Source organism: Trachemys scripta, chromosome 10, assembly GCF_013100865.1.
Source record: "Trachemys scripta elegans isolate TJP31775 chromosome 10, CAS_Tse_1.0, whole genome shotgun sequence".
In the NCBI taxonomy this organism is placed as follows: domain Eukaryota; kingdom Metazoa; phylum Chordata; order Testudines; family Emydidae; genus Trachemys; species Trachemys scripta.
Genome location: NC_048307.1, coordinates 33,391,272 through 33,405,902, shown reverse-complemented (window position 1 = coordinate 33,405,902; position 14,631 = coordinate 33,391,272). Strand labels below are relative to the sequence as shown.

Genomic DNA, 14,631 nt, shown 5'->3' with positions numbered 1-14,631 from the left:
CCAGTGTCAGATATACAGTAGCCAGCCCAAGCCAGACATAGGTAAGGGCTAGAAAAAGGACTTTAAAGTCCTACATTTTTATCAACTTGCAAGTAACTGAACAGCCCTCCCCACAGTCAAGTGAACACGGTGTTATAATAATTAAATCATTATCACAAGCAGATATACTGATAGTGTAAAACTGTCATGAAATAAATAAAGGTTCAACTGGTTTGAATGGCACGACAGAAGGAAAAACAACAACACTTCTCTACCACATCAGACACATGATTTTCCATTTGAAAGGCATGGTCCAAAATTGCTAAAATTAACCTAATTCTCTGTATCTGAAGAAAATCTGCCCAACAAGTGAGGACATGAAGGGGAGTGAGCCTTCTTATAAGACAGATTTTATCCAAAAGTAAGAATCCAGTCTTCCTACGGTTGAGAATAAATCAGCCCCAGTGCATCTAGCTGGCAGTATTTTTGAAGAATTCTTCCAGAACAGAGAAACAATTGCAGGATCCTCAGGGCAAGAGAAATACAATGCTGTTTATTGTCAACATAATGATGATACTTTAGCTCAGGTTTCAAAAAATGATCTCATTAAGAGCCTTTATCTATTTGACCAAAAAGTAAAATAGAATAGAACCTTTAATGACACCACGTTTCTCAATGAGTATGCACAATTGCAGATTAATTTCTATCTTCTAGGAATAACTAGAACCACTGGTAGACAATTCCAGAGACACCAGTAATGTTACTCAGTTGCTGAAGCAATAGCCTGTGGTCAGTCATATTAGAAGTTGCTCAGAGGTCCACTATGACCAAAATGGCCAGCTGACCCTGATGTAAAACCAGCAGGAGATCATGCGTGGTCTTCATGAGCACAGTTTAAAGGCCCAGTCGAGTCTGGAACTTACCTAGGATATCATTGCTGTTCCAAGTGAACCTGGAATTGAATAGCCCTCATTCTTCTCTTTGAAAGGGTGAGTTTGCAACTGGGAAATAGTGGACAAACATTCCAGTGTCAAGTGATTGGTTTCTTGAGGAGAAAGGTGACCCTCAGTATTCAGGGATGGTTAGTGCCCTTCCTCATTAAGTGAGACATTCATAATGCCTGTCAATAATGGAATTTAAGGCTAATTCACTTGCCTTAAGCATCCAAGCTAGACAGAGGTCAAAGCCCAGAGTGGTGATGTACTTTAGCCATCTCCTTTCCAGTCTACGGTTTAGCTATTGCAACTGTCAGAACTCACTGTTAAACCACAGTGGCTTATGGGGAACTAGTGACAACACATTACACTGAGGGGCCATGCAGATGAGCCCCATCTAAAGGCATAATTGTCTGTGAGCTCATGAACTACCTGACTGGAGAGGAAGGGGAGACAAGGTCTGCCCCGGAATCCATAGATAGGCTACAGAAATCCATAAGATTCATAAGTAGCTGAGTCTACAATAAAACAATTGGATCCTCACAGAATATGGATATCAAATAGTCTTTATATTGAAATGCATGAAGTGCTGGTTAATAGGCAGAAGGTTTAAAACAAACAAAAGGAAGTATTTTTTCACAGAATGCACAGTCAGTCTGTGGAACTCTTTGCCAGAGGATGTTGTGAAGGGTTAAAAAAATAACTAGATAAGTTCATGGAGGATAGGTCCATTACTGGCTATTAGCCAGGATGGGCAGGGATGGTGTCCCTAGCTTCTGTTTGCCAGAAGCTGGGAATGGGTGACAGGGGATGGATCACTTGATGATTACCTGTTTTGTTCATTCCCTCTGGGGCACCTGGCATTGGCCGCTGTCAGAACACAGGATACTGGGCTAGATGGACCTTTGGTCTGACCCAGTATAGCTGTTCTTATGTTCTTAAACACCAAATGGAGTGACCATTAAGCCTCACTTACTTATTTTTAAAATATTTTTGGACAAACTATATAAATGCATGTAGCACATACAATTCTTTAAAAATATATACATTTCCGAACACCCAACACTAGAATGGCAAAAACATCTATGAATTGCCAATGCATCTCTGCCAGTTCTCGGCTTATAAATTAGGGTATGTCTACACTGCAATCAGAGGTATGATTGTATCTTAAGTAGGCATACCTGCACTAGCTTTAATCTCGTTAGCATGGCTAGTGAATATGTGGCAGCATAAACCCCATCCTATACTGAAGCCCATGATGCCATGTCTTTACTGCTATTTTTGGCCTTGCTAGTTAGATTTAAGATAGCATAGGTATGCTGCAATCACGCCTTCATTTGCAGTGTAGACATACCCCTAGTTAAATCAGTACAACTTTTGGATGTGGACGAAACCGAAGGAAGTTAAGCACCCATCTATGACCCTAAGAACACTACAGAATTAGGTTAACACAAAGCAGCTTAGGTCAACTTTATTCTATAAATGTCTACACTAAAATTTCACTCCTGCTGAGGTAACACGCTCGTTACACCAACTTAATAACTCCACTTCCATGAGAGGTATAGAATCAATATCCATGTAGTTAGGTCGATGCACACTGTGTTGTTGTTTACATCAACTGTTACTGGCTTTCAGAAGCCGTCCCACATTGACAGTGTGGACACGCACTGCCAACACCAGGAGTAAAGTGTAGACACACACAAGCGATGTAATTACTGTAGTGGCTATATGGTGATGTAAGTTAGAGCAATTTAATTTTGTAGTGTAGACATGCCCTCAATATCTGTGAAAAGGAGGCCATAAATATTTTACCAAAGGCCACTGAAGGAGTTGGTTTCAGAGCTTGGATTAGAATTTTGAAGTTTCTGACTTCTAGTCCCATGCATATGCCATAGCTTTGTCTAAATGAGTACAAGAGGGAGAGCAGAATAAAGTATGCATCCTTCAACCATCTCTACAGTTGTTACAATTTGTTAGGATTTCCTAGGATCATGTATTTCCCGATACAATAGAAAAATGTAACTCCCAACACGTTAAAGCTAATATTATCCAAACTTTTCAGGTTTGTGTACAAATGATAGTTATTTCTACCTTATCATTGAGTCTTGAGATTCATCAGGTGTGGAAATCTATTATCCATATTGTGTATCTAAGAAATCAAAGAATGAAAAACTAAGAACTGCTTCCATAAATGACTTTTTAATTGTGTAATTTTTCCATAGGTTTGAAGACTTACCTGATATCTGGTCAGAAAGTGAAGGAGTCCCATTGCAGCTGTTCACAGACATTGGTTACTGATCTGGAGGCAGGAGACGGAGCCAACATACAGGGAGCGTCATCAGCTGAGAATATTGGTGACTTGGCAAAGACTCTCAAACACTCTGAGAAACCCAAGGTTAGGGTTGTTGGTTTTTATTGTTGTTGTTGGGGTTATTTGTTTTGTTTTTTTAATTCAGGCAAAGTATTTTTAGAACCCTAGAGTTATGAAGCAAGTTATGGGCATAGGGATAAGAGAGGCTGTGATGGGGTTCACTTACCACGGTGGTGCGTCCTGCTGGCCTTCCTGGGGATTACGGTAGCTCTGCCAGTTGGTGCACCCTCTTTCAGGTGGTGCCTTTCCCGCCTTCCTCTCACTTTGTGGACTCACCTTACTCCAAGAACTGCAGCCTCCTCTTCATGAATCAGCCTCCATATTTTCCCCTTCCATGGTTACCCGAAGTCCTTCTATGCAGACAGTCCCAGGTAGACTTCTCCTGTGCTTCCCTGATGGTGCCACTTCTCCAGTGGCCAGTAAGGGAACCCAGGCCCGTTCGCTACATCTGGTTCCAGTCCAGGGACCCTCAGCTCAGTAGTTCTGGGCTCTGCCCTCTCAACCCTCACTGCTCCTTTGAGAATTGCTTTCTACTATTCCTGGTTCCCCCCCTTCTCTGGGAGTACCAGCTCCAAACCCGTTCCCTCATCCCTTTTCCCAGGGAGACTGCAGACTATCTTCCTGCAGCCCCCAAACACTCCCCCTTCCCAGGGAGTCACTGCCCTTTCCCCAAAGCCCTGTCAGGTCTCAGCTCCTGGGCTTTATAGGCCCAGCCTATTCCTGCCCAGCTGAGCCTTCTTTAATCAACTCCCTGCTCCCTGGCTACTCCTCCACCCGTAGCCTGGGCAGTTAATTTAACCCCTTCTAATCCTGTGTAAAATGAACACCCCATCACAGAGACCTTCTGTTGCTTGCTTGCTTACATGCTTTGTTTATTTTTTATTCAAAACGTCAGTTTGGTCTATGAATAAAGAAAAATAAATTCAAAGCTATTTATCCAAGCACCTGACAAATCAGCCTTGAAGTAATGTGGTGAGTTTTCAGATGTGCTGCTGAACAAATAATTTTTAAAATATCTGTAGTTCAGAATAAGTATAAGTAGGAGCATTGCCAGCAGATCAAGGCACGTGATCATTCCCCTCTATTCGGCATTGGTGAGGCCTCATCTGGAGTACTGTATCCAGTTTTGGGCCCCATGCTACAAGAAGGACGTGGAAAAATTGGAAAGAGTCCAGCGGAGGGCAACACAAATGATTAGGGGGCTGGAGCACATGACTTATGAGGAGAGGCCGAGGGAACTGGTATTATTTAGTTTGCAGAAGAATGAGGTGGGATTTGATAGCTGCTTTCAACTACCTGAACGGGGGTTCCAAAGAGGATGGATCTAGACTACTCTCAGTGGTATCAGATGACGGAACAAGGAGTAATGGTCTCAGGTTGCAGTGGGGGAGGTTTAGGTTGGATATTAAGAAAAACTTTTTCACTAGGAGGGTGGTAAAGCACTGGAATGGGTTACCTAGGGAGGTGGTGGAATCTCCTTCCTTAGAGGTTTTTAAGGTTAGGCTTGACAAAGCCCTGGCTGGGATGATTTAGTTGGGGATTGATCCTGCTTTGAGCAGGGGGTTGGACTATATGACCTCTTGAGGTCCCTTCCAACCCTGATATTCTATGATTCTATGAATAGACAAATTAACAAATTCCTCTTTCAACAGTCTGAACAGAATGTTAAAAGAAAATGTATCTGTGCTTGATGTAGGTACTTTGGCACACTCCATTAGCTCATTTCTAACTCCTGGGCTACTACTTTTCTATTCTCTGTTGAGGGATGGGAATACCACTACTCATGCTTCAGACTTCACACTATCAAATTCTCTCCTTTCTCGGCTGACACTGGCTCCCTCTCCTGTTTCTTCCTCTTTCTCTCTCTCCCACAAGAGCCTTCAAAGTATGTGCAATCTAGTAATCGAGTAATTTTGCTCATGAATATGCAATAGATATCAGTAAACCCAGGGAAGACAATACTCCCTGTGCAGTCAGTGATTGTAGGGTTAGTCTATGTGAATTGCTCTCCGTGTCAGTTGCTGTAAAATAGATAAATGTGCTCTGGTAGGCTAGGACATTATATTTTACTTAGCTGCTTGCTTTAGAAACTTAGTTCAAGTTATATAGAGATAAGGGCAGTAATTTGTATGAATTACTTTCTGAGTATTGAAAATGACAAACGTTCTTAAGAAGAAAGAAAAGGTAGCCTAGGAAATGTGGATTCTGTTTATTGTTACACTGTATTATTTCATCTCAAAACTAAATTGATAGAGAACAAATTATTATTCTTTCCTTGCACTTGTGTTGTGGTTCCTCCTAGCCAGCTGATGGAGTTAGACAACTGAAGACCAGATCTTCCAGAGTGATATGGCCACTTGGACTGCACTGCCAGCAGATTGCAGTCATACATAAAACCAGCGAATCTAGCCCTGAGAGCAGCTCCTCAATGCAAAATGCATTTTGCGGTGGAGTAGAGTTGACAGGAAAACGTTTATGCCACCTCCATTTTGCTGCTACCGTAAAGCCGGGGGGGCGGGGGAAGAAATGCTTCTTCACACAACACACAGTTGACTTGTGGAACTTGTTGCCATGGGATGTTTTGAAGGACAAAAGTATAACTGGGTTTAAAAAAAATTAGATAAGTTAATGGAGGGTAGGTCCATTAATGGCCCAAGATGGTCAGTGAAGCTACCCCATGCACAAGGTTGTCCCATAACTTCTGACTGCCAGAACCTGGGACTGGATGACAAGGAAAGGATCACTCAGTAATTGCTCTGTTCTGTTCATTCTCTCTAAAGCCTCTGGCACTGGCCACTGTTGGAAGACAGGATATGGGCTAAATGTCCCATTGGTCTGACCCACTATGGCCATTCTTATGTTGTTATATTCTCTCTCTCTCTCTCTCTCATATATTCTACCTAGCCAGACTTAAGTTGTTTTTGTCTCCTACTGTATCTCAGTCTAAGCTGTAGCATCCAGGCTAGGAAAATCATATTGACTAAAAACCCAGGACAATAGAACAGAGCAAGTATTAGGTTTTCTGTCTGCCATACAATGACAGCGAGACAGAGGGACCACTGAGTGTTATCCATCTCAGCAGTTTTGTGCTAACAGCTGGAAGTGACAGAGTCTAGAGGAGACTAATTAGAGAGGTGTAAAAAATTGAGCTGTTTCAGGCATGAGAGGAGGAGAAAGAATTAAGCAGAGCAATAGAACTGAATTGCCAATGAGAGCAGAGTAGGGCAAAAAAAGAAGGGACTAAGCAGAGCAATAGAACTGAGCTGCCAAACTGAGGGGACGAATTTGGGCCTGGTTGACTTGGCACAGACGTAAAGCCTTAACAGGAAGGAGAATGAAATCATGGAGAGTGCACTACTGAGTGTGCCTGAGACTTAGCTTTGAATGTGTTGTCTGTTAGTGCTCTCTCTCATCATAGGTTTTTTCGTGACTGGAGGTAGTCAGATGGTTCAATAGCAGTTATTTTTACCGGAAAAGTAAGTGATTGCTTAATTTGCCAAGCAAGCCAGAGTAGGCTTTATAGTAAAATAAACTACAATTTAATTACTTGCTGCTGCTGCAAACATGATTTGATTTTAGCAGGGAGATGGCTTCTCTCCCATGCATGTTTGTAGTCTTTCAGGGCCTGGCAATGTAATTTGTAAATCAATCCAACACTTACTGTTTTAAATGCAAAGCAGACAACATTGGCAGTGTGGGAAGAGCTGGTAGAAAAATTTTCTTAAGAATGATTTTCTGACTAAAAATGCTTTTTCACTTGCACTTTGTAAATGAAATTGACAAAAATGTTGTCAGAGGGCTGGCAAACTGAGATCCCTGGCCTCTCTGCCTTCACATCTACTTCCCCAGATCTAGGAACCTGAGAGGCCCCCTGGAGCTGGGAGTAAGGCAGGGGGGCTGAGCACCCAGCTGTCTTTTGATTCTTCGGCAGCAGAGCTGGAAGCATAGGCGTGCGCAGCCCATTTCATTAGGGTGTGCACCCAGGGAGCCCGGCCCCTGCCCTGCCCTAGTCCTGCCCCAGCCACTCCCTCCTACTTCCCGCCCCCTGACTTCCCCCCTCAGAACCCCCAACACTCCCTGCTCCTTGTCCCCTGACTACCCCCTCCTGGGTCCCCTGCCCCTAACTGCCCCCAGGACTCCACCCCCTACCTAAGCCTCCCTGCTCCTTGTCTCCTGACTGCCCCCCTAGGACCCTACCCCCTACCTGTCCCCTGACTGCCCCGACCCTTATCCACACCCCCGCCCCCACACAGACCCCCAGGACTCCCACGCCTATCCAACTGCTCCCCATCCCCTGACAGGACCCCCAGAACTCCCGACCCATACAACTCCCCCGCTCCCTGCCTCCCCCAACCTCTCTCCACACCCCTGCCTCCTGACAGCACCTCCCAGAACTCCTTACTCATCCAGCCCCCCCCAGCTCCTCATCCCCTGACCACTCCCTCCAGAGGACCCCCCCCACTAACTGCTCCCCCAGGACCCTCCTTGCTCCCTGTCCCCTGACTGCCCTGACCCCTATCCACCGCCCATCCCCTGAAAGACCCCGGGACTCCCGTGCACCATCCAATTCCCCCTGCTCCCTGACTGCCCCCTCCAGAGATCCCCCGCCCCTAACCACCACCTCCCTGGGATCCCACCCCCATCCAACCCACCCTGTCCCCTGACTGCCCCCACCCCTTATCCAACCCCCCTGACCCCGGACCCCTTACCATGAGATGAGGCACCTAGCCTCCCCGCAGAGCCAAACACTGCCCCGCGGGAGTGCACAGCCCCGGCCCCCGGAGCACTGCATGCGGCGGCATGGCTCCATGGGAGGGGGGAGCGTGTCTGACTCCCCGCGCAGCCCTGGCCCCCAGAGCGCTGTGCATGCAGCAGCTTGGCTCCAGAGGAGGGGGAAAGGCGGGGGAGGGGCCGGTGGCTTGCTGCGTTCAGCCGGGCGTTCCGGCCCGGGAGCGCGGACCCCACGGCTTGTTGCACCGGGGAGTGGAGCCATTTTCCCACCCCTGCATTAGGGTGTGCCTGGGCACACCCGGCACACCCCATGTGCACGCCTATGGCTGGAAGGAAGGCTCTTCTCAATTTCACCTGAGAATGGGAAAAGGTACCTTGCAATATGTAAGTTGTTACAACATTTCAGTAGCATCTTACTCGCCTCCCCTCAACAATAATATGCTGTAGTTTAAATGCAAAACCTCACAGTTGAGCTAGGACGTGGGACTTGTACAGAATTAGGATGGTGAAGGAAAGATGCAGAAAATTTTAACTAAATTTACTGCATATAGCTAGAGCCCTGCAAATCTGCAGATAACCGCTTTATATCTGCGGATGCGGATATCCTTGGACCATTTTTATGGATTGCGGATCAGATGCTGATACACATTTTGTATCCACGCAGGGCTCTACATAGCAATTACTGAGTCAAGTAGATGACTCTTGTATAAAACATTGTAATCTGTTACTTATTTTGGTACCAAGTTTTTTGTACTGTATTTTGTTAAGCTTCATATTTTACTATGATTAGAAATCATAAACTACTGTAAAATATATTAGTATCACTTCTCTAACACAAAATTAAGATGTGGTTTTACTTGCACTGGTATTCATTGAAAGTTCATTCATCTACTATTCAGAATGTCTAGGACACACATTCACTAAGTATTTATAAATGTTTACAGTTATTAATGAAGTTAAGAATTGAGACTTTCTGGGGTTTCTGACTGTGTTGTCATTTGTTGAGGCATCACAGTTCAAAAAGAGGGCAAAATCTGCCTGTTTGCAGATAAGGAAGTTCTGTAAGTAAGCCCTTCACCCCAGGAGGAGCAGGCATGATGGCTCACTTGCTGAGAAAATCTAGAACATCCATCTGAAAAGCAAAGAACTTCATAGGCTTGTTGAACCACTGTGTGGACCAATAGCCTAGGGAATAAGGACCTGGAAGAAACTCCATGGAGTAACAGTTCTCAGACTTTCAGTGTTATCATGTTACATTTAAAACTCAAAAATGCTTGACGAGGCTACCACCTCATAATTTCAGTCATTGTTGTAATAGTTTCTTAATCTTGGTTTTTGAAACAAACTGCATACTGCTAAATTGTGGCCTGCATATTGCCAGCAGTATATGTACCACAGTTTTGAGAACTGCTGCTATATAGTGACCAAGAGAAACCATCCCCCTTTCCTACGCATCTGAGGGGTACAGACCCACACTTCTACAAAATAACAAAGATGATTGCCAAATGGCATTGGGTCAAGGGAAGAGGAAGGGTGGGGCCTTGCTTAAATAGAGCTTTTTGAAGGAGTGAGAGGGGAATCCTGAAAACAGGATACAAAATGGCCATAAAAAATCAGAGGTTAAGCCACACAAATGAGTAGTTGATATATTTGGACCAAAGGAAAAAGAACTCCAAAAGGTCAAAACACACTTCTCTGGGCTCAAAACAAACAGAGAAGGAGGTCCTGGGATACTGGGTTTGGGGAAAGTGTGTTATAGATAACTAAAACTGCTTGGTGGTAGCCCTGTCAAGATCTTCTCCAGTACAGTAGGTTGACAAGACTTGATTTTGTGTGCCCACTTTAGCATTCTGTCTCCAAAGGCAGATGTGCATACAGCTGACAGTGATCTGTTGGCAAGTGTGGTGACATCAAAAGCCACATAGGAACATAGCAGTTACTATAGTGGGTCAGATTCATGGTCCATCTAGTCCAGTATCATGTCTCCAACAGTGGCCAGCACCACACAGTACAGAGGAAAGTGCAAGAAATTTGCAAAAGGCCGATGTGGGATAATCTCCCAAGAAGGCCACATCTGAATCCTCAATAGTTAAATTGTGTTAAAATCAGAAACGTGGGGTTTGACGCGTTCCCCCCGGGGTGCCACCTTGAACTGGTGTACCCCTGAGCCCTCTGACTCACCAGCCTGTGCTCCTTCCTACACTGTGCTGCCGTGACAAGCTGCAAAGCCCTCCAAGCGAGCACTTTCACCAGCATTCACACAGGTAGACACTCCCAGCTGCAGTTACGTGCAGGTTGACCAGCCACTGCATGAATACATAAAAAGTCTACAGCCAAAATAGCCACCAGTTTCCCAGCTGTACCATCCTGCCCTGGTCAAAATCCTTATCCAGTTCGCCTCCCCCTCAAAGTGGAGAGGAAATGTAACAGCCTTTGCCCCTTGAGCTAAAATTTCCAAGTACTTATTTCAAAGTCACTTGTTTAGATAAAGCAAAAAAATTATTAACTACAAAAGATAGATTTTAAGTGATTATAAGTGATAGCAAACAGATCAAAGCAGATTACCTAGCAAATAAACAGAAATGCAAACTACACTTAACATACTAGATAGATTGGGTCTGAATTAGCAGTTCCTCACCCTGACTGCTGGGGTACAAGCAGGCTTGCAGATTCTTAAGGGTCAAGCTGCATTTACTTTGCAGCTTGGGATCCCCTCCCCCATTCAAAATCCTTTTTCTTAGGAGCTTCTCTCAGGTGTTCGGTTGTGGGGGAGTGAAGAACAACAGATGATGTCACTCCCTGCCTTATATAGCTTTAGCATATGGTGGGAACCCTTTGTCCCAAACTTAGTTTGTGGAAAAAACACTTGTGTCCAAGATGGAGTCCAGAGACATGTGGTCTGGTCACATGCCCTTGCAGTGTTATAGCAGCCATTGCTTACAGGCTGTCCAAAACGCCCGCAGGAAGGTTAAGCTATTCCACAGTCCATTGTCTTTGCTGATGGGCCATTAGCCCCATCTAGCTGCTTCATTATTGTACTTGAAAGTCTGGCTGTGGGTGTTTTCCAGAGTAAGCCCATTTGAAATACAGATCCCTAATCAATATTTATAACTTCAGATACAAAAATGATACATGCATAGAAATAGGATAATCATATTCAGCAAATCATAACTTTTCCAATGGCACCTTGTACAAAATGCATCACAATTATGCCATAATTATATAATAATAATATTACTAGGATGAATATGGGGTGTAGTGTCACATGGGGTTTTCATATCCAAATTTTGTGTTACTATTAACTGTTATAACACTTTATATTCTTGTTATCCATATAAATGTCCAATCCTTCCTCGAACCTTGTTAAATTCATGATCTCAATGGCATCCTGTGGCAATGAATTCCATAGTCTAATTGCAAAGAATTGTAGAAATATATGTCTGGAAAGGACCTTGAGAGGTCGTCTAGTCCAGCCTCCTGCATTGAGGCAGGACAAAGTATACCTAAACCATCCCTGACAGGTGTTTGTCTGTAGTGTTCTTAAAACCCTGAAATGACAGGGATTCCATAACCTCCCTTGGAAGCCTATGCCAGTGTGTAACTATCCTTATAGTTAGAAAGTTGTTCTTAATATCTAATCTAAATTTCCCTTGCTTCAGATAAAGCCAATTATTTTTTGTCCTATCTTCAATGGACATGAAGAAAAAGTGATCATTCTCTTTTTTATGGCCCATAACATATTTAATGAGTGTTGTCAGGTCTCCCCACAGTCTTCAAGACTAAACATGCTCAGTTTTTTTAACCTTTCCTCATAGATCAAATTTTCTAAACCTTTTATTGTTTGTGTTGCTCTCCTCTGGACGCTCTCCAATTTATCGTTATGTTTGTTAAAGTATGAATACCCAGAACTTGACACAGTACTCCAGCTGAGGCCTTACCAGTGCTGAGTAGAACAGGATGATTACCTCCCATGTCTTACGTATGATAGTCCTGTTAATAAACCCTAGAATGATATTAGCCTTTTTTTGCAACTGGATCACATTGTTGGCTCGTATTCTCTTTGTGATCCACTATAATACCGAGATCTTTTTCAGCAGTACTACCACCTAGACAGTTATTCTCCATTTTGTACTTATGTGTTTGATTTTTTCCCTCCTAAGTTTGGTACTTTGCACTTGTCTTTATTGAATTTAAACTTGTTAATTTCAGACCACTTCTGCAATTTGTCCGGTTTAGTGGACAGGATTAGAATTCAAAAGTGCTTGCAACCCCTCCCACTTGGTATCATCCACAAATTTTATAAACCTACTCTCCACTACATTATCCAAGTCATTAATTAAAATATTGAATAGTACTAGTCCCTGTACTGACCCTTTTTGGATCCTGCTACATATGTCCACTCAATTTGACAGTGAACCACTGATAACAGCTCTTTGAGTATGGTGTCTCAACCAGTTTTGCACCCATCTTATAGTAATTTCATCTAGACCACATTTCCCTAATTTGCTTATGAGAATATCATGTGGGCCTATGTCAAAAACCTTATTAAAATGAAGATATGTCATGTCTACAGCTTCCGCCCATCCGCAAGGCCAGTAACCAGAATGACTGGTCTAGTCCTCATTGTTCTCCTTTTTAAAGATAGGTACTATGTTTGCCTTTCTCCTGTCCTCTGGGACCTCACTTGTCCTTCATGAGTTCTCAAAGATAATCACTAATGGTTCTGAGATTGTTTCAGCTTAAATACCTGCGGTGCATTTCATCAGAACTTGCTGACTTGAATAAAGCTAACTTGCCTAAATATTCTTTAGCCTGTTCTTTCCCTATTTTGGCTTGTGTTCCTTCCCCTTTATTAATATTAATTGGATTGAGTATTCTGAAGCAAAAATAGGAATTAAACACCTCCGCCTTCTTGATGTCAGCAGTAATTAGCTCTTTCCCTGCTAAGTAGAGGACCTATGCTTTCCTTCATCTTTCTCTTGCTCTTAATATATTTATAGAACATCATGTTATTGCCTTTTTTTGTCCCTTGCTAGGAGTAACTCATTTTGTGCCTTAGCCTCTCTGATTTTGTTCCTACATGTTTGTGCAATTCTTTTGTACTCCTTCTTAGCAATTTATCATGTTTCCACTTTTTGTGGTATTCCTTTTTGATTTTCTTCTCCTGATGGAGCTATATTGGCTTCTTATAATTCTTCCTATCTTTCCTTGTCATTGGGATAGTTTGATGTTGTGCCTTTAATATTGTGTGAAAAAGTATTTCCTTTTATCAGTTTTGAATGATATGCTTTTAAGTTTTGTTGAATTCCCCCTTATTTTTATGTTGGGATAGATCAGGCTTCTAATCTCTCATCTCCTCTCTACTTTTCATTATTTTGTATCCTTTTATCATGTTCTCCCTCCCCACATTTTAAGTCCTCTCTGAGATAAACAATCCCATTTTTTAAAATCTCTCTTCATATGAGTTTTTCCAGGCTACTAATTCTCCTCACTCTGCTCTGAAGCTCCTCTAATCATGCCATATCTTTTTTGCTACACATTAAGGCAGTGGTGGGCAACCTGCCCATGGGTCGCATGCTACCCATCAGGGTAATCTGATTGTGGGCCACGAGACATTTTGCTGACATTGACCATCCACAGGCACAGCCCCCCGCAGCTCCCAGTGGCCACAGTTTGCCGTTCCCAGCCAATGGGAGCTGTGGGAACGGCGAACCGCAGTCACTGGGAGCTGTGGGGGGCCGTGCCTGCGGACAGTTAACGTCAGCAAAATGTCTCGTGGCCCATAATCAGATTACCCTGATGGGCCGCAGGTTGCCCACCACTACATTAAGGCCTTGAACTGTTCACAATGATGCCCAGATCCTTTACCTATGCAGATACAGTTATTTAGAACCCTGGAAGGTGTAAATGTAGTTCAAAATTTTATCATACAAATGTGTATTGCTTTGCATTTATCAAAATTGATCTGTATCCATGTTATCCATTCACTTAGTTTAGTTAGGTCTCTCTGAAGTTCCTCACAGTCTTTTCTGGACTTTACTAACCTAAATTACTTTGTGTCATCTGCAAATGTTTCTGCCTCACTGCTCACTCCCTTTTCCAGATTGTTGTTAAATATATTAAACAACACTGGACCTAGGCCTGGTCTACACTATGAGGGTAGGTAAAATTTAGCTGCGTTAAGTCAGTTTTATAAGGAATGCGTCTACACAACCAACCCTGTTCTGCCAACCTAAAGGGCTCTTAAAATCAACTGCTGTACTCCTCCCCGATGAGGGCAGTAGCGCTGAAATTGACCTTCCTGGGTCGAATTTGGGATACTGTAGATGCAGCGCTGTGCAATTCAATGGTATTGACCTCCAGGAGCTATCCCAGAGTGCTCCAATGTGACCGCTCTGGACAGCACTTTCAACTCTGATGCACTAGCCAGGTACACAAGAAAAGCACTGGGAACTTTTGAATTTCATTTCCTGTTTGGTCAGTGTGGCGAGCTTAGCAGAACAGGTGACCATGCAGTCCCAGAATGGCAAATGAGCTCCAGCATGGACCGAACGGGAGACACTGGATCTGATTGCTGTATGGGGAGAAGAATCTGTGCAGGCAGAACTCCGATCC

At 43.6% G+C, this 14,631-nt stretch overlaps 1 protein-coding gene across 2 annotated transcripts in view; it reads left to right on the top strand.

Annotated features, from left to right (window-relative positions):
* The window catches only part of ADCY9 (adenylate cyclase 9), a 185,169-nt gene that overhangs the window by 96,383 nt on the left and 74,155 nt on the right, over positions 1 to 14,631 (top strand). For both annotated transcript variants that reach the window (XM_034783827.1, XM_034783826.1), the window contains exon 2: positions 3,137 to 3,309. In XM_034783827.1, coding sequence (XP_034639718.1) covers positions 3,137 to 3,309 — 173 coding nt within the window. The remainder of the gene's footprint in view (positions 1 to 3,136; positions 3,310 to 14,631) is intronic.